The sequence below is a fragment of the Neoarius graeffei genome, chromosome 8, assembly GCF_027579695.1.
Source record: "Neoarius graeffei isolate fNeoGra1 chromosome 8, fNeoGra1.pri, whole genome shotgun sequence".
Taxonomy (NCBI): domain Eukaryota; kingdom Metazoa; phylum Chordata; class Actinopteri; order Siluriformes; family Ariidae; genus Neoarius; species Neoarius graeffei.
In genome coordinates, this window is record NC_083576.1 from 85,068,186 (window position 1) to 85,094,334 (window position 26,149).

The window sequence follows — 26,149 nt, forward strand, 5'->3', positions numbered from 1 at the left end:
GTCATTACTGTCGCACAAGGGTGGCACGGTGGTGTAGTGGTTAGCGCTGTCGCCTCACAGCAAGAAGGTCCGGGTTCGAGCCCCGTGGCTGGCGAGGGCCTTTCTGTGCGGAGTTTGCATGGTGTCCGCGTGGGTTTCCTCCGGGTGCTCCGGTTTCCCCCACAGTCCAAAGACATGCAGGTTAGGTTAACTGGTGACTCTAAATTGAGCGTAGGTGTGAATGTGAGTGTGAATGGTTGTCTGTGTCTATGTGTCAGCCCTGTGATGACCTGGCGACTTGTCCAGGGTGTACCCCGCCTTTCGCCCGTAGTCAGCTGGGATAGGCTCCAGCTCGCCTGCGACCCTGTAGGACAGGATAAAGCGGCTACAGATAATGAGCTGTGCTAGATCAGTCGGTGGGTTTTCAAAATTATAAATACACACGTATTATTTTCATGATAAATCCATATTATACCGAGCGTATTTCCCACATTAATAAATACAAACGACTTTGTCTCTGCTGCATCTTTCAGTTCTTTGAAATCAAGGCTGAATACTTTTTCTTCTTTGCCGCTGCCTTTTCTCTTCTCATCCATCTCCTGATAGACCTAACACCTGTCACCAAATAAGCTTCTTCCGTTTATACAATTCTTTAAATAATTCAGCTTCCATTACAGAGTCTGAAGATGTCAATCTTGCTGTGAGTGACTCAGTAATGTTTTGGATCCATCCCTTTCTTGGCCGTCCTACAGGTCTTTTCATCGTAGGTTTCCAGATGAATCGTTTCTTTGGTCCTCCATTCTCATCACATGACCAAACCACCTCGGTGAGGACACTCTCCACACCCGGTTCTTGTCTAATTTTCTCATTCCTGATTTTGGTTACACCCTTGATCATTCTACGAGCTCTCATCTCCGCCGCCTCGACCCTACTCTTGGTCGTTGATGTAAGGGTCCATGCTTCGCAGCCGTATTAGTCATCGGATGGTCCAATAGATGCATATTTTCACTTTTTGAGGTACGCGTTTGTCTTTTCGAAGGGAGAACTGCAGGTTCACATTTTTGCTATATTATTTTCCTCTGCCTTTTATTCAATCAAATTCGAGGCTTTTGATTAATTCCTCGCTCTGCACTCTAACTTTTATTCTTATCTTATTCTATTTTAGCTTGTTTTCTGTACTCTTACTGTTTTTAATTGTACTTGAATGTCTGTGTATTTGTGTTTCGTCCTCCGTCCGTTCACCCCGACACACTGCAATATTATCGCCATTTTCACGCCACAGCTTATAAACTTGTCGCGGGCCCGTTCGGTCTAAAATACTTAACAATCCTTATGAAACAGCTTTTCTTTCAGCGCGACCGCAATGCATGATGGTGTTTATTGCTTGGTTAGTGACCATTGGTTGTACAATACTTTTCATGGTGCATTGTGGGATACTATGAGTGCACCATCTATATAAGGTGTAATAATTCTCACTGTACATCCGGACAGCGCTACAAAATGGTGAGCTCACAATTAACCCTTTTCCACCAAATCAGTTCCAGGGCTGGTTCGGGGCTGGTGCTGGTCCACAACTCGTTCAACTTGCGAGCCAGCTGAGAACCTGTTTGCTTTTCCATAGCTCGCGGTGCTAAGGGGAGCCACGTCATTACGTCGCTGTATACATCAGTTATGTCACTACGTTTGCATAAACCTTGGCGCGAATATCAAAGCAAAAACAGCATGGAAGAAGCAGCAGCAGCAACAACAACAATAATAATAATAATGGATGACTTCATGTTTGTACAGCTGCTGCTTCTCGTCGCTTAAAAATGGCGATCTTTCGCGGTCTTGTTATTGTTGTTGGTCTTAACAACTCCGCCCCCCGCTGACGTAATCGGTTCTTTCCTCTGGCCCAGCAGAGAGTTGGTGCTAGCCTGGAACCGGTTTTTCTGGCCCCAGAGCCAGTTCTTTGTCAGTGGAAACAGAAAACCCAGTTCCAAACTAAGCACTGGCCCCGAACCAGCCCTGGAGCTGCTTTGGTGGAAAAGGGGCATGTGTAGTCCACTAGTGAGTGATTTTGGACACAGGGTATGTCTTCACGGAGCTTGCTTTGTGCACAGGAGCATCGTCATGCTGGAACAGGCGGTGTAGTGGTTCGCACTGTCGCCTCACAGCAGAAAGGTTCTGGGTTTGAGTCCAGTGACCGACAGGGGCTTTTCTGTGTGGAGTTTGCATGTCCTCCAGGTGCTCCGGTTTCCCCCACAGTCCAAAGGCATGCGATTAGGTTAACATGGAGTGGCCATGGGCTGAAGTGCCTTTGAACAAGGCACCCCTTGTTCCCCGGGCGCTGTAGCATACGTAGCTGCTCACTGCTCTGGGTGTGTGTACACTACGTGTGTGTGTGTGTGTGTGTGTGCTTATTGCTTCAGATGGGTTAAATGCAGAGAAGGAATTTCACTTGTGCTTGAGTTTGCATGTGATAAATAAAGGCTTCTTGGGTTCTAGTGAAGGGGAAATTGTCCAAGACTTTCTATTCAAGTGTGTGCTTCAGACTTTGTGGTAACAGTTTGGGTGAGAACCACATATGGATTTGATGGTTAGAGAAGCAGCTTTGGGACCAAAAGGTTGCCTGTTTGATTCCCTAGACAAGCAGGAATAGCCGAAGTGCCCTTTAGCAAGTCATCTAACCCTTAACTGCTCCCCAGGCTGCTCTGGGTACGTTGTACGTCGCTCTGGATAAGAGCGTCTGCTAAATGCCTGTAATGTAATGGTCAGGGGTGCACAAACTTTTGAAACCGAAGTAAAGTAAGGTAAGGTCACAGTGCAGAAGAGCTGATTTCGGTTTGCTGTTGTACGTAAGGTACATTTTCGTTTTTTGTGCATTCGTTCTTGATACTGGCCGACTGTCGCGAACGACATCTCGGGACGTACAGTAAGCGCTGACGCATTTCTTCTCACCGAGTTTTATATTTTCGCATTTTGTCCGACTACGTAAATGAGCACGATATTGGTTCGGTATCTTTATCGACGGTATCGATGCATCTCTAAATACGCTCGTACGTTTCCGTTTACAGATTCATCGCATGTCCGGTGTTGTGCTGAGAGAGCCCCGCCCTGCTGTTCTCAGGTCAGCTGGACGGTGGAGACGTGCACGACGTCCTGCAACGTCGCTGAACGCACAGTCAGACATGGAGCAGCACAAACCAGCGTAGAGAACGACGAATAATCCGAAGGAGTCTTGTTCGTTCCTGATCGCAGAGTCCTGTCTGTTCAGTGATACACTGCAGTGTATGTACAGTACGTATAGATCAGAACTGCTCCTGGGTCAGCGGTGCACAGTGTTTACGTCACATCACATCAAATACTGCACTTCAGATGGTTCATCCTGAACCAGCAGAGTTAATAAAAACCCCCAGATGTTCTTGTACTCCTCTTCACAGTTTTGAATAGTGCGTGAGAGACGATGTCTTGAGAGCTGCTCTGTGTCTGTCAGTGTCTCTGATCGAGTGCGTATCAGCGGCGGCTCTGTGGGATTAAACCTCCTCCTGCTGCGGACAGCGCTACTCTATCTACAGTGATAAAGACAATCAGACGATCAGTTTCCTCCCTTTACAGTGGTCCCAGACAGCTTTCCTCCCTTCCGTGTGTGTGTGTGTGTGTGGTGTGTGCGCGCGTGTATGTGTATGTGTTCCGTCTCCGCTCTCAGGTGCAGCAGTCGCGGTCCAGCTGGCTCTGAGACGAGATGAGAGAAGGGTAGGGCGTCATCTTGTCGATGTTGACGTAGGTGGTGTTCAGGAGGATGTAGTGCTCTCCGCTGAAGCTGGAGAAGATGGCCGAGATGCGCGAGACGAGCTCGGAGAAGGTGGGGCGCCGCTCAGGTTTGGGGTGCCAGCACTCGATCATCACGTTGTAGCTGAGTGGGGGAAAAAAAAAAAAATTCACGTTCAGTTCTGAGCTTGTTGTAAATATACAGCATTATGTATGTAATGATATATTGTGAGATAATACATTGCGATACAAATACACAACTATTCGAATCAGTGTTTGGAATATTCAAAAACAACAGAATAAATTCATTTGGTTTACATCCAATTACAAGTGTGTTCAATTATTCAAAAGTATCAAGCAGATGCTGAATTCTCTATTCTGATTGGCTAGAAGGTTTATACATTATCAATGCGCTCGTTCTGATATGTTAGTGTTTCTATGGTAACAACCAGTGTTGTAGTCGAGTCACTAAACTTCAAGTCCGAGTCCAGTCTTGAGTCCCCAGCGTTCAAGTCTGAGTCATTAAAGAAAATTTCGAGTCGAGTCCACTATTGATCCGAGTCGAGTCCAAGACTCCGACCGCACCATGTGACGGTGTCTGTTTCAGCGCCATTAACATGAGTTTGTTCCTGAACGTGGCGTATGAACAGGTGAATGTGCTTCTCTTTATCAGGGAGTGTGAAGTATTCTGTCAGAGACGGCTGGGAGACGGATGGAAGTGCAGAAGCCGTGTTTATTAATACAAGTGAAGACGCGTAAACAATCCAGAACGGCAGGCGAAATCGTAAAACGGTGAAACAGGCGATAGGTCGAGCGAGACACAAACAGGCCATCGTAGACTCGGCAGAATCAAAGAAGAGAAACAGGAAATCAGGGATCAGGAAACCAAACAAGGAAATAAGGCTCGGTAATGTATCAGGAACGCAGCTCAATACTTCGCAAAGTAAGTCTGTTTTTACAGTTTTTATATCGGCACGCTGATTGCACCTTAATCCTGTACAGGTGCGAGTCATTTACAGCACACGCAAGAGTCCACTTGGCATGCGCGCTGTCCGCAGCGCACCCTAGAGTCTATCTGATGCACGCGCCAAGGCGCGCAGGTGTGACACTCTTGCATGCAATTAGTACAAAAATTAATGTAGATATAAATATCTTATGCCAAATTATTATGGCATGTTACAAAAACAAAGAAAAAATCCAAGTCCTCGTCTCCAATTTACGAATCCGAACGCAGTTAATGCACGAGTCCGAGTCCAAGTCCGAGTCATCAGTGCTCAAGTCCAAGTCGAGTCACGAGTCCTTGAAATTAGGGCACGAGTCAGAATACTAGCCTAGTAACAACTTGTGCAGATACCTGAATGGATTTACAGTGTAATTGTTTGTATTGTGTAGATGCTTGTTTAATATTTATGGAAGGAGGAGTCTCCAGTGTCAGCGCTAGGCATGTAACGATACATCATGCGCAGATAAATCACGACACAAATTTATGACAATTTGAATCGATTAAATTAAAAAATAAATCATGAGTATTATCTATGGAATCAATTTTCTGCCAAAATGTTCATAGAATACTTTTGAAATATCAAACAAAAACAACAAATCAAAAAACAAAAAAAGTCGTCGATTTTTTTAGACTGGCAAACAAATTATTCGTGTAATCGTGCAAAATATCAGTCTATTACTCTTCAGAAACCTTTTATTTTTGTTCCGCGTCTTTCTCAGTTTTGTTTGACGTAATTTATTTTGGTTGCGATTCCAGCTTTCTCGTTTGCGCTCCCTGACTTTTTGCTTGCAGTTTTGGCACAAACTTCCCGTGTGGGCGGGCTGTCCAGGAACGCATTCCCATTGGCTAACTTGTGTTTGACTGACAGCTACGCTCAGCGATTCCCCCGGAGGCTGTTGCGGCCATTTCCTACTCGGATTCTGGCGGACTGTTTGACGAGTGAGCGATCCATTGACGGTAAACAAGGATGGAGTGGACTTCAGTGGCGACTATGATACTGAATTTACACTTTGTTGAATTAATTCAATATCATAGTCGCCACTGAAGTCCAATCGATCCTTGTTTACCGTCAATGGATCGCTCACTCGTCAAACAGTCCGCCAGAATCCGAGTAGGGAATGGCTGAGCGTAGCTGTCAGTCAAACACAAGTTAGCCAATGGGAATGCATTCCTGGACAGCCCACCCACACGGGAAGTTTGTGCCAAAACTGCAAGCAAAAAGTCAGGGAGCGCAAACGAGAAAGCTGGAATCGCAACCAAAATAAATTACGTCAAACAAACCTGAGAAAGACGCGGAACAAAAATAAAAGGTTTCTGAAGAATAATAGACTGATATTTTGCACGATTACACGAATAATTTGTTTGCCAGTCTAAAAAAATTGACTTTTTTTGTTTTTTTGTATTTTGATTTGTCGTTTTTGTTTGATATTTCAAAAGTATTCTATGAACATTTTGGCACAAAATTGATTACATAATTATCAGGCTGCGTAATCTCTTAGTGTTTCCTTGCTGTAATTGCACTACATTGTTTAGACAGCAGAGGGCGCAATAACATACAACAGAGGGGAATGCACGTGACTTCACTGTAGGCTGAAGTAACACAGCTCTAATGTCATGAAAACACACAAAAAACAGATATAAAATGTGAAAGAACTGTTGTGTAACTACAAAGAGTTTTAACATGAAATCAGAGCTCTCTCTCTTTTACAGACTATTGAAAGATAAAGAAAAGAGAAGCAAATGGAGGCAGAACAAATGTTCATAAAAGTTTATCAAGAAAAGGAATATTTGTTATTAACTGTTTTCATTTTTAATAAAAGAAATATTTTGGTTAACAGGCTATTATATTTTACTCCAGCAAATAGTTGGTTATTAAGAAAGTTTTAATTTCACAAAAGTAATATTTAAGTTGATAAAGAATAGGAAAATAAATGTTACTTTTTTGTAATAAAATTTCCTTTTTTTTCCAAAAATATATCATTGGAAAATCCAATTATGAACCAAAAATCATAAATTAAAACAAACCATAAATGGGATGAATCATTCGTTACATGTCTATAAAGCCCTGACACTGGAGACTCCTTCCATAAAGGTTCTTGTTCTTCTGGCTGCTCCTGTTAGGGATTGCCGCAGCAGATATCTCATCTCATCTCATTATCTCTAGCCGCTTTATCCTTCTACAGGGTCGCAGGCGAGCTGGATCCTATCCCAGCTGACTACGGGCGAAAGGCGGGGTACACCCTGGACAAGTCGCCAGGTCATCACAGGGCTGACACATAGACACAGACAACCATTCACACTCACATTCACACCTACGCTCAATTTAGAGTCACCAGTTAACCTAACCTGCATGTCTTTGGACTGTGGGGGAAACCGGAGCACCCGGAGGAAACCCACACGGACACGGGGAGAACATGCAAACTCCACACAGAAAGGCCCTCGCCGGCCACGGGGCTCGAACCCGGACCTTCTTGCTGTGAGGCGACAGCGCTAACCACTACACCACCATGCCGCCCGCCGCAGCAGATATGTTCTACATATTTAATTTGGCATAGGTTTTACACTGAATGCCCTTCCTGACGCAACCCTCCCCAATCTATCTGGGTTTCAGACCGGCACTAAGCATCAGGCTTGTAGTACTCGAGTCTGATTCGTGCCCTAATTTTAAGGACTCGTGACTCGACTTGGACTTGAGCGCTGATGACTCGGACTTGGACTCGGTCTCATACACTAACTGCATTCGGACTCGTAAATTGGAGACGAGGACTCTGATTTTTTCTTTATTTTTTGTAACATGCCATAATAATTTGTTGTAAGATATTTATATTTATATCTACATTAATTTTTATACTAATTTCATGCAAGCGAATGCACATTCACCTGTTCATACGTCATGTTCAGGAATAAACTAACGTTAATGGCGCTAAAATGCCTGGAGAGAACACTGCTAGGATTGTCTGCTTTGCTTCTACAGACTTCTCGTGCGGTGGGAAAAAATGCCCTGCTGTGTGTTCCATATGTAGAAGAACTATCGAGGAGACGACGGGGACGACCTCGAACTTCAATCGTCATTTGGTAAGACTCCACCCAGAGAAGGAAGTGACACGCTATGTTCATTGCTCTGTTGATAGTGGGCGGGGCTTGTTGAGCAATGAACTAGCTTTTTATTTGTAGCCTGTTAACTAAAATGGAGCAGTCGAGCAGGAACGTTAGTCCAATGCAGTAGCAGAGACATTTTCACATAAAGGCAGAAACAGACACCGTCACATGGTGCGGTTGGAGTCTTGTTCTCGACTCGAAACTTTCTTTAATGACTTGACTTGAACACTGGGGACTTGAGACTCGAGGTTTAGTGACTTGACTACAACACTTAAGTATGCAGTGGCTTGTGTGACCCCAGTGGCTGGATATTTTTATATAATCTGTGTGTTTTTGAACTGTGGGAGGAAACTGGAGAACCCAAAGGAAAACCACACAGACACGGGGAGAACATGCAAACGCTACACAGAACGACCGTGAAATTTGAACCTAGAACCTTCTTGCAGCACCGTGCCGCCCTCCTTCCATTAAATGTTAAATAAATGTCCCTGGGAATGAGCTGTGACTCGAGAAAAGATGGCGAATCAGAATGAGGTTTATCATGTGACAAACGTGATTTGCGGCTGCGCGACAGTCAGAGCTGCCGTTCTGGAAAATAAATCAACGCTTTCTTCTGACCCTTTTGACCAATCAGAATCCAGGATTCAACATTCAAGTGCAACCCCGATTCCAAAAAAGTTGGGACAAAGTACAAATTGTAAATAAAAACGGAATGCAATAATTTACAAATCTCAAAAACTGATATTGTATTTACAATAGAACATAGACAACATATCAAATGTCGAAAGTGAGGCATTTTGAAATTTCATGCCAAATATCGGCTCATTTGAAATTTCATGACAGCAACGCATCTCAAAAAAGTTGGGACAGGGGCAATAAGAGACTGGAAAAGTTAAAGGTACAAAAAAGGAACAGCTGGAGGACCAAATTGCAACTCATTAGGTCAATTGGCAATAAGTCATTAACATGACTGGGTATAAAAAGAGCATCTTGGAGTGGCAGCGGCTCTCAGAAGTAAAGATGGGAAGAGGATCACCAATCCCCCTAATTCTGCGCCGACAAATAGTGGAGCAATATCAGAAAGGAGTTCGACAGTGTAAAATTGCAAAGAGTTTGAACATATCATCATCTACAGTGCATAATATCATCAAAAGATTCAGAGAATCTGGAAGAATCTCTGTGCGTAAGGGTCAAGGCCGGAAAACCATACTGGGTGCCCGTGATCTTCGGGCCCTTAGACGGCACTGCATCACATACAGGCATGCTTCTGTATTGGAAATCACAAAATGGGCTCAGGAATATTTCCAGAGAACATTATCTGTGAACACAATTCACCGTGCCATCCGCCGTTGCCAGCTAAAACTCTATAGTTCAAAGAAGAAGCCGTATCTAAACACGATCCAGAAGCACAGACGTCTTCTCTGGGCCAAGGCTCATTTAAAATGGACTGTGGCAAAGTGGAAAACTCTTCTGTGGTCAGACGAATCAAAATGTGAAGTTCTTTATGGAAATCAGGGACGCCGTGTCATTCGGACTAAAGAGGAGAAGGACGACCCAAGTTGTTATCAGCGCTCAGTTCAGAAGCCTGCATCTCTGATGGTATGGGGTCGCATTAGTGCGTGTGGCATGGGCAGCTTACACATCTGGAAAGACACCATCAATGCTGAAAGGTATATCCAGGTTCTAGAGCAACATATGCTCCCATCCAGACGACGTCTCTTTCAGGGAAGACCTTGCATTTTCCAACATGACAATGCCAAACCACATACTGCATCAATTACAGCATCATGGCTGCGTAGAAGAAGGGTCCGGGTACTGAACTGGCCAGCCTGCAGTCCAGATCTTTCACCCATAGAAAACATTTGGCGCATCATAAAACAGAAGATACGACAAAAAAGCCCTAAGACAGTTGAGCAACTAGAATCCTACATTAGACAAGAATGGGTTAACATTCCTATCCCTAAACTTGAGCAACTTGTCTCCTCAGTCCCCAGACGTTTACAGACTGTTGTAAAGAGAAAAGGGGATGTCTCACAGTGGGAAACATGGCCTTGTCCCAACTTTTTTGAGATGTGTTGTTGTCATGAAATTTAAAATCACCTAATTTTTCTCTTTAAATGATACATTTTCTCAGTTTAAACATTGATATGTCATCTATGTTCTATTCTGAATAAAATATGGAATTTTGAAACTTCCACATTACTGCATTCCGTTTTTATTTACAATTTGTACTTTGCCCCAACTTTTTTGGAATCGGGGTTGTAATAGGTGAAGGGATAATCTGTTGTTCTGGCACTAAAACTTATGAAACAGGCTGTTTGTTTTTGCTGTGGAGCGTTAATCTTGCGAGCAGAACTAGACGAGGAGGAGGAGGAGAGCGATGTTTCTAGCTGACTGGGTTAGAAGTCTGTCAGATCATTCTGCAGCTCCAGATGGGAGGAGATGTTTGTTCATATCTGAGACACTGTTATTATATAGAAAGGTGCTGATCTAGTCCGCTCGTATCTACGGGATGTTGAGCATGAGTGTATCCGTTACTCACAGTGCCAGTGGTGCCTGCTGTGTGTGGGAGTTGTACTGTGTGTGTGTGTGTGTGTGTGAGAGAGAGAGAGAGAGAGAGAGAGAGAGAGAGGGAGGCCCCTTAGAGCCGTATGGGGAGAGCGAGTTATGCTCCAGTAGTCATGTGGAGCTGAGTTGGCTGAGGCTTCTGATGAGTTGCTACCAGGTCACTGACTCAAATGGTGTTCAACAAAGCCTCTTTGTTTTTGCGCTCTCGTACAAAGCTAATGAGAGCACTGAGGCACGCTTCCCTCCCTTTGGAGTGTGTGTGTGTGTGTGTGTGTGTGTGTGTGAGTCGTCTCACAGGGCATCAGGGCAGAACTCGGGCTGCAGCAGTCTTCGTCCTTGTAGGAGGAAAACCGTGATGTCAAAGGAGTTAACGTCGGAGTAGGGCGGGGCACCTCGGGTCATCAGTTCCCATAGCAACACCCCGAATGACCACTGCGAAGGATAAAGGACAGAGGGGAGAACAAAGTAATTCAAATCACCACATGTGCAGGCGTCTTTGTTACACAAATCGTAATTCAAGACGCAAAAGAGCGCTTTTTGATTTCGTACAGTATGTTGATGATTTTACTTTCGTAACAGGAAGTCAGGGAAGGAGCGTGACCGATTTGTCAACTTTTTGAGATACGCTACGCCTTGATCCAAACTGAAACTCGAGAGTAGTTTAGCAAAATGGCTAAATAAGACATCACAAGTTGAACAAGGACTTCTACCATGAAAGACGCTTCATACCCCAGCTCCGAAGGAGGAGGGTATACTGGTTTACCTGTCTGTCGGTCCGTATCTCCGGCTGTCTGAAACACCCTTTTTCTCAGCAACCACAAATCATAGCCACTTGGTACCGAGCTTCAGCTTGGGGTTCTATACCGTGTATACTGTTGTCAAGTCTGTCACACATGAACTTCCTGTTTACCGACTGAATGTATTTACGAAACGTATAGCGTGGATTTACAAAATTTTCGTAACACTTTTCTCAGCAACTACAAATCTTCGATATTTGGTACTGAGCTTCAGCTTGGGGTTCTATACCATGTATACCGTTTTCAGGTCTGTCACACATCGACTTCCTGTTTACTGACTGAATGCACTTACAAAAAATATAGGGTGGATTTACAAAATTTTTGTAACATTTTTCTCAGCAACTACAAATCACAACTGCTTGATATTTGGTACCGAGCTTCAGCTTGGGGTTCTATACTGTGTACACAGTTGTCAAGTCTGTCACACGTGAACTTCCTGTTTACCGACTGAATGTATTTACGAAACACAGCGTGGATTTACAAAATTTTCCGAACACTTTTCTCAGCAACTACAAATCACAACTGCTTGATATTTGGTACTGAGCTTCAGCTTGGGGTTCTATACCGTGTATACCGTTTTCAGGTCTGTCGCACATCGACTTCCTGTTTACCAACTGAATGTACACAGGTATTTACGAAACATATAGGGTGGATTTTGACGCTATTTCAAAAAGCAAAATGCTATTTCAAAATGCCGGTTTACCAGGATGCTGTTTGAAATCCCTGGGGAGAGACACTGCTCTTTACTTACTTGTTTCAGGGTTCATTATTTGTCGAAATCAACATTCATAATAAGTGTCTGATTCCTTCGATCGCTTGCGTTCTGATATAAGTGAGAGTGAGGGATACGTAAGTGAGCAGGCGCTCACAGTTGATCCTGTTTTCACGTGCGGTATCTCGAGCGCAGACTGCATTCATACAGTATGTGTGGCTTGTTTGTTAGCAGTTGCATTCGCAGACCAACAGGAGAGAGGGAAAAGACCGCTGTTTAATACGTCAAGAAACGAGTTTTGAAGTGGACTGGGGGACGGGACATGCGTTTGCTAGAGAGCATCTGATTGGGCGCAATTTGGATGAGTACACAAGCCTCTTGGTCTCTGGTTCCAAAAGACTCTCCGTTTCATCTGGACATTAAAGGGAGTATGTTTTGTTCTGAAATATGTATGAACGTAAATCAGTTACTGCAAATCATATCCTGTCCCCCCCCAAACACCACGGTATGATTCATGGACGTACTTCGCAATAGCTGACATGCATGTACACGTGGAAGTGCAGGGTAAGGTCTGAGGGAAATATTAAGTTCTCAGCTAGATAAACTGTACTTACTAATAATCTTTACATTTGTGTATTCGTCTTTGTCGAATGTAATCCAGGTGCGCCCACTAAATTACACTCCAAACAGCCTTCACTATATTTGCTTTTTTAATCTGAAAAGTGGTCTCTTATGGAACATGCTGCTCAGATACAAACTTTTCTTTCTGTAACGTTTCATTTTGTGCTGGAAAAAAAAACATGAATGTTTTTTTACTCGATAATGTAGAAGTCATAAAATAGAAATCTTTAACAAAGTCTGTACTGAAAAAAAAATACATAGGGTGCCATGACTTTTGCACAGTATGTGTATGAGTAAATCACTCACAACATCAGACTTGGTGGTGAACTTGTGAGTCTGCAGGCTTTCTAAAGCCATCCATTTCACGGGCAGCTTGACTCCGCTCTTGTTGTGCACGCTGTAGTACTCCTTATCGTACACGTCTCTGGCCAGGCCAAAGTCGGCCACCTTCACCGTGTAACTCTCATCCAGCCTACAGGACAGAAAACACACACACACAGCATGTTATAAAAGCACAATACAGGACATCGTACAACACTCAGCTATGTAAATTACCATATATTGTACTGTAATCTCCAGAATTTCTAAAGATCAATTGTTTTGGAATAGAATATTAAAAGTAAACGCACTTCAACAGGGCTCGACTTTTAAACCCACTTGCCTTGGGGGGCAAGTGGGGGTTAGTTTCCACTTGCCCCCCAATATTATCACTTGCTCCCCATTTTGCGTGTACTACTATTTTTTTTTTTTTAGGAAAACCATAGAATAGTTGTGCATTGCAACATAAAATGAAGATCATACATTGAATTGAAGTTTGGTTATTGATGAAGTTTATTATTAAGTTTGGTTATTGGTTACTTTTTACTTGTAACGGACAATAACAATTTTATCTAAACTAGTTTTTCCTGCCTTAATCAATTTATTTCCATTTCACATGCATGCAGCTGTTGTAAAGTTCAGTGTGTTTGTGTAGAACTCTCTCTCAGACTGTAGGTTCATTACTCGATAATGTAGAAATCATAAAATAGAACTCTATAACAAAGTTTGTATGAAGAAAGCAATGGGGTACCAAGACTTTTGAACAGTACTGTGTTTGAGAATATTTGTATATATCTTTTTTTTTGTTATATCACCCACCTCTAGATTAAAAAAAAAAAAAACGCTGCATCATGACAGACAGGATAATGTTTGAGTTTAAAATGATTGTTTAGTGTGTAGGTTGTGGGTGTTTTATACAGACCTGGCAACCTGTAACTGAATCAGTGCAGCTGGTCTGTCATGACACAGCGCAACTTTTTTTTTTTTTTTAAATAAACCTAGAGCTGGATGATAGAACAAAAACAAACAAACAAACAAAAAAACGATATATAAATATTTTGCACAGGGCTGTGTTCCTCTGATAACAGAAGCAAAGCTCCAGCTCTTTCCGCTCTTAATCCGTTCTGTTCTTTCAGGATTTATCGCGCATGTCGCTCTTCGTTGAGTTTTTTATGCCCGAGTTGTTTGAAACCAATCTGGGTTTTCTGTGTCGAATAAGGAAGCGGCTTCACCTGTAAGAAAATCAAACACTTTCATGAAGGCGCGAACTCGAATGCGAGTAGAAAAAAACAAAACAAAAAAAAAACCCAAGAGCAAACTCTTCCATCCTCACTTCCGACTTTGTTTTTGTAAAATACATTTTAAATACAATCGTGAATTTCTCTGGAGTTTTCAGGCTGAGCTCCTCTCTTCGTATTCTTTAACAACTCATTTCCTCGTTGTTCTTGAAGCATTTGCTTCCATTTGTTCACATTTTTCTTGATAGCTGGGAGACGGTAATGCATTTTATCTATTTCTCTGTTCGAACGAACAAAAACAGCACAAAAATGAACCATATCGAAGACAGATGAAGCCTTGCTTGCATGAAAGACGGTGTCTGTCTGACCCCAGCTATAATTATCATGTGATACGTGACGTCATGCACAAGGGGTCTGTAAACAGTACGCGTACCATACTACACCAACGGGGGGATATAAAAAAACTTCCAAAGCAGTAAATGAAACCGAGACTAAGAAAACAGCCAAGACATAATGGCAGATATGTAGTGAGGGACGCTTTTAGGAACTGGAAAAAAAAAAAAGCCTAATTTTTGTGGTGCTAGTTCATAACATATGCTCATTCCAACTTGCCCGGACGGGCATGTCGGGGACATATCCCACTTGCCCGAATGCACATTTCACTTGCCCCGGGCAATCGGGCAGTCCTTAATGTCGAGCCCTGTTCAAAACAAAGAAAAATGAGACGAATTACTAACACGACCTATGAAAGACTGCTTTTCACTTGCAGTGGTGTAGCCAGGGAAGGATGAGGAAATATACCACATGATCCGTATCGTTAAACTGAAATCCAGACACACTCGTATTTTGGATGGATGCCAGACAATAGAAACAGCGACAGCACAAATGTATTATTTAATCATTTCAGGCATCAACCAATCTTATTAACGAGACCGTCAATGACGGTGTAGCTCACTCCGGTCCTGTCTAGTCCAGAAGGAACGATCTAAAGTGGGCCACCTTCCTTGCGAAATAAATGTTGCAAGCTATATACAGTGGGGCAAAAAAGTATTTAGTCAGTCACCAATTGTGCAAGTTCTCCCACTTAAAAAGATGAGAGAGGCCTGTAATTTTCATCACAGGTATACCTCAACTATGAGAGACAGAATGAGAAAAAAAATCCAGAAAATCACATTGTCTGACTTTTAAAGAATTTATTTGCAAATTATGGTGGAAAATAAGTATTTGGTGAATAGCAAAAGTTCATCTCAATACTTTGTTATATACCCTTTGTTGGCAATGACAGAGGTCAAACATTTTCTGTAAGTCTTCACAAGGTTTCCACACACTGTTGCTGGTATTTTGGCCCATTCCTCCATGCAGATCTCCTCTAGAGCAGTGATGTTTTGGGGCTGTCGCTGGGCAACACGGACTTTCAACTCCCTCCAAAGATTTTCTATGGGGTTGAGATCTGGAGACTGGCTGGGCCACTCCAGGACCTTGAAATGCTTCTTACGAAGCCACTCCTTCGTTGCCCGGGCGGTGTGTTTGGGATCATTGTCATGCTGAAAGACCCAGCCACGTTTCATCTTCAATGCCCTTGCTGATGGAAGGAGGCTTTCACTCAAAATCTCATGATACATGGCCCCATTCATTCTTTCCTGTACACGGATCAGTCGTCCTGGTCCCTTTGCAGAAAAACAGCCCCAAAGCATGATGTTTCCACCCCCATGCTTCACAGTAGGTATGGTGTTCTTTGGATGCAACTCAGCAGTCTTTCTCCTCCAAACACGACAAGTTGAGTTTTTACCAAAAAGTTCTATTTTGGTTTCATCTGACCATATGACATTCTCCCAATCCTCTTCTGGATCATCCAAATGCTCTCTAGCAAACTTCAGACGGGCCTGGACATGTACTGGCTTAAGCAGGGGGACACGTCTGGCACTGCAGGATTTGAGTCCCTGGCGGCGTAGTGTGTTACTGATGGTAGCCTTTGTTACTTTGGTCCCAGCTCTCTGCAGGTCATTCATTAGGTCCCCCCGTGTGGTTCTGGGATTTTTGCTCACCGTTCTTGTGATCATTTTGACCCCACGGGGTGAGATCTTGCGTGGAGCCCCAGATCGAGGGAGATTATCAGTGGTCTTGTATGTCTTCCATTTTCTAATAATTGCTCCCACAGTTGATTTCTTCACACCAAGCTGCTTACCTATTGCAGATTCAGTCTTCCCAGCCTGGTGCAGGTCTACAATTTTGTTTCTGGTGTCCTTTGACAGCTCTTTGGTCTTGGCCATAGTGGAGTTTGGAGTGTGACTGTTTGAGGTTGTGGACAGGTGTCTTTTATACTGATAACGAGTTCAAACAGGTGCCATTAATACAGGTAACGAGTGGAGGACAGAGGAGCCTCTTAAAGAAGTAGTTACAGGTCTGTGAGAGCCAGAAATCTTGCTTCTTTGTAGGTGACCAAATACTTATTTTACCGAGGAATTTACCAATTAATAAATTAAAAATCCTACAATGTGATTTCCTGGATTCTTTCCCCCCATTCTGTCTCTCATAGTTGAAGTGTACCTATGATGAAAATTACAGGCCTCTCTCATCTTTTTAAGTGGGAGAACTTGCACAATTGGTGGCTGACTAAATACTTTTTTGCCCCACTGTACACTATATACAAGCTATAGAAGTGATATCCACCCTAGGAATACCGACCTATTTGCCAGAAAGAATCCAAAATGAAGCGATTTTTGTTGAACTGCTCATTAAGGCTTAATTAGTCCATAACGTCATTAATAATTGTAGTTATTATTGTAAAATCTGGGGAGAAGTTATATGCACCCTAGGTACCCCGACCTTCATGCCAGACGGAATCAAAATGGGTGAAGAATTGAGGGAGAAGAAGCGATTTGTGTGGAAACTGCTCGTTAGGGATTGATTAATTACTCCACATCTTCATTATTAATTGCAATTATGCAAATTTGGGTAGAAGCTATTATATGCACCCCAGGCAGACCTGCCTTCCTGCCAAAATGAATAAAAATTGCTGAAGAATTGAGAAAGAAGAAGCGATTTTTGTGAAATGTGGATGACGGACAACACATGATGGGATAAACTCATCACCTGTCGGCCAGATGAGCTAATAAACTAGAATGATGCTCGTATCGTATAAATACAGATCCAGCTTCTTCCTGTCTATGTTCAAGGATGTGGGTTTTTTTTTAAACACAGAAACAGGAAATCAATCCATGTTTTTGATTGGTTAATCCTGTTTCTCACTTTCGTCACCGTTGCCAATAAAATGTGATGAAACAAATGAGGGAATGCTTTTGATTTGAAGTTTGGGGCAGTAAAAATCCCGAATCACAAGGATGACTCTGTTGACATTTTATGAACATAAGTAGCACAGTAGAGACGTGATTTAAAAAAAAAAAAAAAAGTTGATAAAACACAATTGTGGATGGTTTGGGTTACTACTGAGTGATGTCATGCAATTAAAGCTGGGTTTTCTCCTCTCGCGATAGTCGTTCAGACTCAATACCCGCGGTAGTGTTTGATCGGATTATAAAAAATGTGTTTCCGTTTTCAATTTTGCAAAATGTCAAATCGGCTGAAAAAAAAAATCACCTCATGCGAACGTATAAACGTTTTTGTAATATTTGAGAGTTTGTTCAGGTTAATAGGAACCTGGCTAATATAGTGCAGTTACTGCACAATAACATTTTTTTATTCTATCCGCATTCACTGGATATGAGCAATCGCACACTCTGATTGGCTACTCTACTACTAGGATATCAGCTCAGATACTGTGAGTAGAGAAAAACAAAATGGCAGAGCGTGAATAAAAACTCGACTCGAAAACAAAAACCCAAAAAATTAAAAAAAGCAACAAAATCTATGGAATGAAAGTATTTGATGGTAAGAACATTTTTTTTTTCAAGAATTATTATCGCATTTTTCACAAATTGCTCCTTCGTATCGCCGGTTTGTTTACATTCTAAGCAGAAATAATTTTGGACGTTTTGTATAAAGTTTTTATTCATCGAATTTGAAAAAAATTAATAATAATAATAATAATTTAAATTTATATAGCACCTTATGGAGACCTTATATGGACTTTCTGGAGACTCACAACCTTGAATTGTGATTAAATGTATAAGTTCTGCAATTTGTGCACTGCTGTGACCCTACTGAAATGTATTTTTGTTTTATTAATTATTATTACTTATTTACATTAATATCATTTTGTTTGTTTTATTTAATGTTTATCTGTTTTTTTGTTTGTTTTTTTCTTTCTCTTATTATTATTATTATTATTATTATTGTTGCCAGATTGGGGTATAATGTTTATGTTTAAATGTCAATGTGTAAATCAATGGAAAATCATAATAAAAAAATATTGAAAAAAAAAATGTATATAGCACCTTTCTCATACCCAAGGTCGCTTTACAGTTATACAGGGGGGAAAAAAAGGCCACCAAAAGAAGGTCAGGATGTCATTCCAATGGGCCACAGTCCCACCAAAAGGCGCACGAAAACAAGTACCGCACAGCCGCCACGACGCTGCCGAGCAGCATCACCCGGAACACTGTGCCATGGATCCGCAAAGCAAGCACCACCACGCAGAGCGCTGGTACGTCCCAAACCACCTGCACAGCCGTTGCGACGCCACCGAGCAACATCGCTCAGAACACCGCACCAAGCACTAAAGCACCGCCGCACAGAGCGCTGGACAACCACGATGTTAAAATGAGCAACGATCTCAATGCAGTCCATAGTGAGGAGCACAGGCACCGCCCACGGCGAACCAAGGCCTGGAGGAAACCGACGCCCAAAACTGGGTCCGGAGCTTCACCAACAACCGGCGGACAAAACACTCAAACAAAAACAAACATCAAACTACACAAACACACAAAAGAGAAAATAAAATAAAATAAAATAAAAAGCTCCGGTGCGAAGCGGCAGCCAGAATGAGCACGGCGTACTCTCAACCGGAAATGGAAACACCTGATAAAATATAAAATACAACTATATAAAGATAAAAATGCTGTTTCTCAGAATCCAGTGAATGTGGATAAAATAAAACAGTTATTCCACTCAATTTCGTCATACATGGATTACACGGTAGGTAACTCGGTGCTACGCGCCTCGTCGGCTATCAGCTCATGGACGACTCGATTTCATGGAATAACTGTTAAATGTACATAAATAGCATTTTATGTGGTAACTGTGTTCTAATGATGTTCATAAAAGGTATTTATCTTTCACTGCAGTGTGTGTGTGTGTGTGTGTGTGTGTGTGTTAACCAACCTCAAATAAGCACTTGGAGCTAGTAAACATTTCAGGAGGGTTCAAACCCAAATCTCTCATCCATACAAAATGAAATGTTTCCACATAGCTGACGTGTTTCACTCAGTGCGTTTACATGCACACAGAGAAAATCGAATTTCTGCTGTAGGTCGACTGAAATCGAAGTTCTAAATGCCATGGAAACACCTTAGCTCGGCTGAAATCGAACCGAACTGGATTTCTCGTAATCGAGCTACGCGACCTAGATTATGCGATTGTAGCCGAGCTACTTAGTGCATGTAAACCCTATCGAGCTACGTAGTCGAGCTACTTACTTCAGCACTGCCCCTTCCAGAAGTGACGAGTGACGAGACCACAAGCGGGAAACACAACAGCCTCGGTTGGCATGACAACAGTAGTAGAAACGTGCACTCCTGGAGCAATGAGGAGATAGAGTTCATGCTCATTCAGCTTAAGGAGTTGAGAATATATATATATATATATATATATATATATATATATATATATATATATTAGGGCTGTAACGATACACCCAACTCACGATTCAATTCGTATCGCGATTTTTGACCCACGATTCGATACGCCCACTATTTTTTTTTAAATGTTTTTTTTAAAGTAGTAAATTTGACTTATTAACATTTACTTACTTACATTAACTATTTAATAACAAATAATTCAGACCACTGCAGAGAATGAGTAATATGTATGCAAAAATGAACAAATGTATATCCAAAGATTGTTTTATTTCTCAAAATAATATTGTTGAGCCGGAAGCTCTGTTTTTTTCGGTTCTGAAAAAGTCATTTTTCCAAATCGTGTAAATCCGTTAAGATTTTTTTTGGGGGGGTGGCTCTCTCACTGTCTCACTCTCATAGGGTCAATGATTTTCTGTGATCGCGGAAAACAGATGGAAATTACGGAATTTTTATGGTGAAACATTGCTCGCGTGTCAAAATGTAACTGCCGCAGAAGGCTTCCGCCCAAGCAGACATGCCTTCAGTGTTGCCAGATATTGCTAACGTTTTCCACCCCAAAATATGTTCAAAACCAGCTAAAAAGCACCTAAACCTGCCCAATCTGGCAACACTGCATGCCTTTCCGGTCAAGTGATTGTGATTGGCTTGTGGCACACCTAGCCAGCCAATGAGCTGCTTGTTTACAGATTCGCTCCCCGCGTCGCAACCAGAATGGCGACCGCTTAAAAGAAATGAATGCTCTGCCAGTGGCGAGTGTGGACGTTGCGTGACTCGCAGAAGATTGTCGCAGGTCGGCGAAAAAACGACTTACTAATAGATATAAAAAAATAAAAGTAATTTAAGTAAGTTTAAAATGTAATTTAAATAAAAAGTAAAGTCTTCATAAATTGAAGTTTGGAAGCACCTCTGTTTTTGGGCTGAGGAGAAGTTTGAAAGGGTGTACCGCGATTCTGCCTTCTTGTATCGTGATACGGATCGTGGCTCTGCGTATCGCGATTTCGATACGCATATCGTTACAGCCCTAATATATATATATATATATATATATCGATGTTGCTGTCCTCATCGTCGTTCTTCTTGTGAACACGGAACTGATAACTTTGTTTATACTCTTGAATAGCTCTTCTTCATGACGACAACCAGAAGTGTACCAACACGATGGGGCGTGTAGCGCCACCTGTGGCTAGGGTGCACAATGTACCTCACACAATAGCTCGATTTCCTTGTGTGCATGTAGGATTGGATTTCTCTGGCACCCCTGCTGGGACCCTTAGCTCGATTACCGACAGTAGCTCGATTTGGATGTGCATGTAAACGCACTGACTGTGGTTTAATCTGTTTTCCTGTCAGAATGGTTCACTTGTTTTCTCTTTTGATTTTACAGTCTGATTTTATGACAAATAAATAAAAAAGAAAGCAAAATTCAGACTTAAAACCGGTCAGTGAATCAAACGGTAACAAAATGCACCGTCCTCCTTCACATCAGCTTTGTTCAAACAGTTATTTATTCAGATACACACACACACAAAAAAAATCGAGAGTGTTCAGTAATAATTTTCTATTTAAAACCATCTTTCTGAGCGTTTCTGGTTTCACGCTGGTTGATTTGGGAAGCTCAGTTTTGCAGATTTGCGTTGATCCGATCGTGCCTGAGGTTAAAGGACGATGTGGGACTCAGAACTTTTAGCTGCAGAGCCTCTGTGCTATCCTCTGTGAACAGAACCGTGGCTCTTATGCTATCATTTGGGAGCGTCATTCATATCAAAGACCAACATTTCCACTGTGTATTCTGGAGCTTCACCATGGAAACCAGGCGTGTCAGCACGAACAGCTTAAAGAGAAGAGCGCTGCTACTGCATTCCTCCTATATTTATTTTTATAAGACGCCAAGCTGCTGGACTTCGAGGTGCATAAATAATGTATTACAATACAACATTAATGCTGTAGTTTATAATGCATTCCATTATACAGTGTTACCAATGACTGTAAAAAAAAAATCATGGAGGGCGTGGCTACATGATGTTCTGTTCTACAGAAACCAAGCTGAAATTCTCTGCCATGTTGTCAACTTTGGAGGCAGAGTCTGTGTAGAAGAGATGGGAGGAGCCGAAGTCAGACACACCTCCTCATTTGGTAGGCCCCACCCCCTTCTCCCAAAATGAAGGTCCAGCGCATCACCAAGGCTGTCAATCTGTTTGTTGCCAAGTGTATCCATGACTGCTCATCAGCGATGCAGCAGCTCACACGGCCGTACCATGAGAAACCAGACTCGTTTATAATTACATCACCCGCGACGGAGTAAACGCTGCGAAGTATTGTAATCAGTGTGGTTTGTTTGTGTGTGTGTGTTAACAATCTAGCATCTAAATGGTTGCACCGATTGACTTCAAATTTTCAGGGTAGGTGGGCAATGGTCCGTAGATTACCTGATTAAATTTTGGGGGTAATCGGGCCAAGGTCACCGGAAAGGTCAACCTTTCAGTCAAAATAACATATTTTCCATTATAACTCAAAAACGGTTGCTGATAGACAAATGTCTACTATTATGAGCGTATAGGAACTCCCATATGGCCTTTCATTTGGCACCATGATGTTTGACCTTGAGTGACCTTGAAAGGTCAAACTCAAGGTCACGGATTTTCAGAGGGTTGTAACTTCAAAACGGTAGGCAGATGTTTACCGTCATCAACTTCTAGGAAGTACCATATGGGCTTTCATTTGGCACCATGATCTTTGACCTTGAATAACTTTGAAAGATCAAACTGAAGGTCATGGGATTTCAAAGGACTATAACCTGAGAGCTGATGACTGATAAATATTACCACCATCAATAAACAGGTATAAAATAAGTGCTGCTGGGCGAGGTTTGTTTTGCCTGGTAACACTTGTTAGCCAAGTTGTTCTTCACGAGAAAACAATTAGATCTTCCAAACCAAACAACCAGAATCAAAATCCATTGAAAACTCAGGGAGAAGTAGAGAGTTTTATGAACTGTGGACGGACGGACAAAAAACTCGCTCATCGGCCTATGACTGTATGAGCTAAATATAGCAGAATGACATTTTAAAACTAACAGTTTGAATCAGGCACTGTAGATGGAAAGACAGTTTAAATCAACTATTTTGTCATTGAAACACACAGCATGAGCAGAGCGACACGTTATACTGCAGCCAGCCAGCAGGGGCGCTAGACCTGTAGTGGCTTTACACTGTCCATGGTTTGTTTGTTTTTTTAACAAACATTTAGTGTTGCTGAAATCTTACATGCAGTTCCTGGCTGCGAGATCTCGGTGTACAAACTTCTTGCTGGCGAGATACTCCATGCCTTTAGCTACTTGCAAGCCGAAGCCCATGAGATCCTTCACCGTGGGGTTCTGCTGAGACAAAAAAAATAACCCTTTACTGAGATACAAACACACAAGACGAGAGATGGCTACACTGTGTGAACGCTGACGGCCCGGCTGAACGCTAAACGTACGTGACTCTCGTCTCGGATGAAGTTGCGCAGATCTCCGTGCTTCATGTAAGGCAGGACCACCAGAGGAGAGCCTTCACTGGGCAGGCAGATTCCCAGCAGAGACAGCACGTTGGGATGGCTGAAGTCCTTCATGATGATTCCTTCCTTCAGGAACTGGGACACCTCTTCGATATCTGTGATACCTGCAGTCACGACACAACACAACACAACTATGAAATGAAATTTACTCCCGGTGTGTGTTGTGCAGCGCCCTCTGTTCACAACGCATCCTTGATTAGAAAACTTGTGAAAACGTGGCCTGGTTCACTAGCAGGTAACCAAGATTCAAAGAACCCGAAATGGAACTGGTTCAAGAACCAATGTAGAGGGTTTTCCTGGAAGCTAAAAACCACTAATTATCCAACGAACCCTGAAAGAAACCTTTTTCTAAGAACGTATGTATTAATTGTGTGGCACAGATCTCAAATTATTGGTGGTTATTTTCTTCTTATTACCTAGAATCCTACAACCCCGATTCCAAAAAAGTTGGGACAAAGTACAAATTGTAAATAAAAACGGAATGCAATGATGTGGAAGTTTCAAAATTCCATATTTTATTCAGAATAGAACATAGATGACATATCAAATGTTTAAACTGAGAAAATGTATCATTTAAAGAGAAAAATTAGGTGATTTTAAATTTCATGACAACAACACATCTCAAAAAAGTTGGGACAAGGCCATGTTTACCACTGTGAGACATCCCCTTTTCTCTTTACAACAGTCTGTAAACGTCTGGGGACTGAGGAGACAAGTTGCTCAAGTTTAGGGACAGGAATGTTAACCCATTCTTGTCTAATGTAGGATTCTAGTTGCTCAACTGTCTTAGGTCTTTTTTGTCGTATCTTCCGTTTTATGATGCGCCAAATGTTTTCTATGGGTGAAAGATCTGGACTGCAGGCTGGCCAGTTCAGTACCCGGACCCTTCTTCTACGCAGCCATGATGCTGTAATTGATGCAGTATGTGGTTTGGCATTGTCATGTTGGAAAATGCAAGGTCTTCCCTGAAAGAGACGTCGTCTGGACGGGAGCATATGCTGCTCTAGAACCTGGAGATACCTTTCAGCATTGATGGTGTCTTTCCAGATGTGTAAGCTGCCCATGCCACACACACTAATGCAACCCCATACCATCAGAGATGCAGGCTTCTGAACTGAGCGCCAATAACAACTCGGGTCGTCCTTCTCCTCTTTAGTCCGAATGACACGGCGTCCCTGATTTCCATAAAGAACTTCAAATTTTGATTCGTCTGACCACAGAACAGTTTTCCACTTTGCCACAGTCCATTTTAAATGAGCCTTGGCCCAGAGAAGACGTCTGCGCTTCTGGATCGTGTTTAGATACGGCTTCTTCTTTGAACTATAGAGTTTTAGCTGGCAACGGCGGACAGCACGGTGAATTGTGTTCACAGATAATGTTCTCTGGAAATATTCCTGAGCCCATTTTGTGATTTCCAATACAGAAGCATGCCTGTATGTGATGCAGTGCCGTCTAAGGGCCCGAAGATCACGGGCACCCAGTATGGTTTTCCGGCCTTGACCCTTACGCACAGAGATTCTTCCAGATTCTCTGAATCTTTTGATGATATTATGCACTGTAGATGATGATTTGTTCAAACTCTTTGCAATTTTACACTGTCGAACTCCTTTCTGATATTGCTCCACTATTTGTCGGTGCAGAATTAGGGGGATTGGTGATCCTCTTCCCATCTTTACTTCTGAGAGCCGCTGCCACTCCAAGATGCTCTTTTTATACCCAGTCATGTTAATGACCTATTGCCAATTGACCTAATGAGTTGCAATTTGGTCCTCCAGCTGTTCCTTTTTTGTACCTTTAACTTTTCCAGCCTCTTATTGCCCCTGTCCCAACTTTTTTGAGATGTGTTGCTGTCATGAAATTTCAAATGAGCCAATATTTGGCATGAAATTTCAAAATGTCTCACTTTCGACATTTGATATGTTGTCTATGTTCTATTGTGAATACAATATCAGTTTTTGAGATTTGTAAATTATTGGATTCCGTTTTTATTTACAATTTGTACTTTGTCCCAACTTTTTTGGAATCGGGGTTGTAAGATAAACTTATCCTGGTGCATTTTTAAAGGTTTACTGGATACGTAAACGTTCTTAGCCTCCTGAAAAGGTTCAACGTTTCCTATCTGCTAGAGAGACAACTGACAAATTAATATTTTTTAGCTTTTCCCAAAGGATTTGTCACGTTCCTCAGACCAAAAATCCATTAATGCAGTGAATGCATTTCTTAAAACAGCACCACAGCTGTACAAAAGGCTCTAAAACACCAAAACATTTACCATGTGCACCAAAATGCACAAAGCATTGCATGACATGCATTGCTGCTGTGAGAATCTGAGTGAGAATTGTGGTTTTGTTGTGAGAAATGTGTCAAATTGATCGAGGAAAAAAACAAACAAAAAAAACGTTGTTTGAATAGAAACATCCTTAATGTTTAGAGGGTTAGAAGTCAGCTTGCTACCATAACCATATTTTTACACAAAACCATCAGCTGAACTACATTCCCTCCCTTGAAATGCCTTCAGTGCTCACACGCAGCTCGATACGTCACCCTGGAGAAAAGCGGTTTCAGAGATGAGACTTAATCTAGTGTAACATGAGCCAGCCATTACTGGGTGCACTCTGCATCTCTCTCTCTCTCTCTCTCTCTCTCTCTCCAGGGGCTGTCCCCTTTCCCCGACTCCTCTTTAATCTACTTTGTGGAGCTTTCCCGTTTAGAGAAGATTAAACAGCTGTTTACTGTTTCAGTGGGAGCAGAAA

The 26,149-nt window shown here is 42.2% G+C and overlaps 1 protein-coding gene across 2 annotated transcripts in view; it reads right to left on the reverse strand.

The window, feature by feature from the left end:
- Positions 1 to 247: 247 nt before the first annotated feature.
- Positions 248 to 26,149, reverse strand: part of met (MET proto-oncogene, receptor tyrosine kinase) — a 192,666-nt gene continuing 166,764 nt past the window's right edge. For both annotated transcript variants that reach the window (XM_060928408.1, XM_060928407.1), the window contains 5 exons: positions 23,319 to 23,500; positions 23,105 to 23,214; positions 12,836 to 13,001; positions 10,695 to 10,831; positions 248 to 3,874 (listed from right to left, as the gene is read on the reverse strand). In XM_060928408.1, coding sequence (XP_060784391.1) covers positions 3,664 to 3,874; positions 10,695 to 10,831; positions 12,836 to 13,001; positions 23,105 to 23,214; positions 23,319 to 23,500 — 806 coding nt within the window. In that variant the 3' untranslated portion in view covers positions 248 to 3,663. The remainder of the gene's footprint in view (positions 3,875 to 10,694; positions 10,832 to 12,835; positions 13,002 to 23,104; positions 23,215 to 23,318; positions 23,501 to 26,149) is intronic.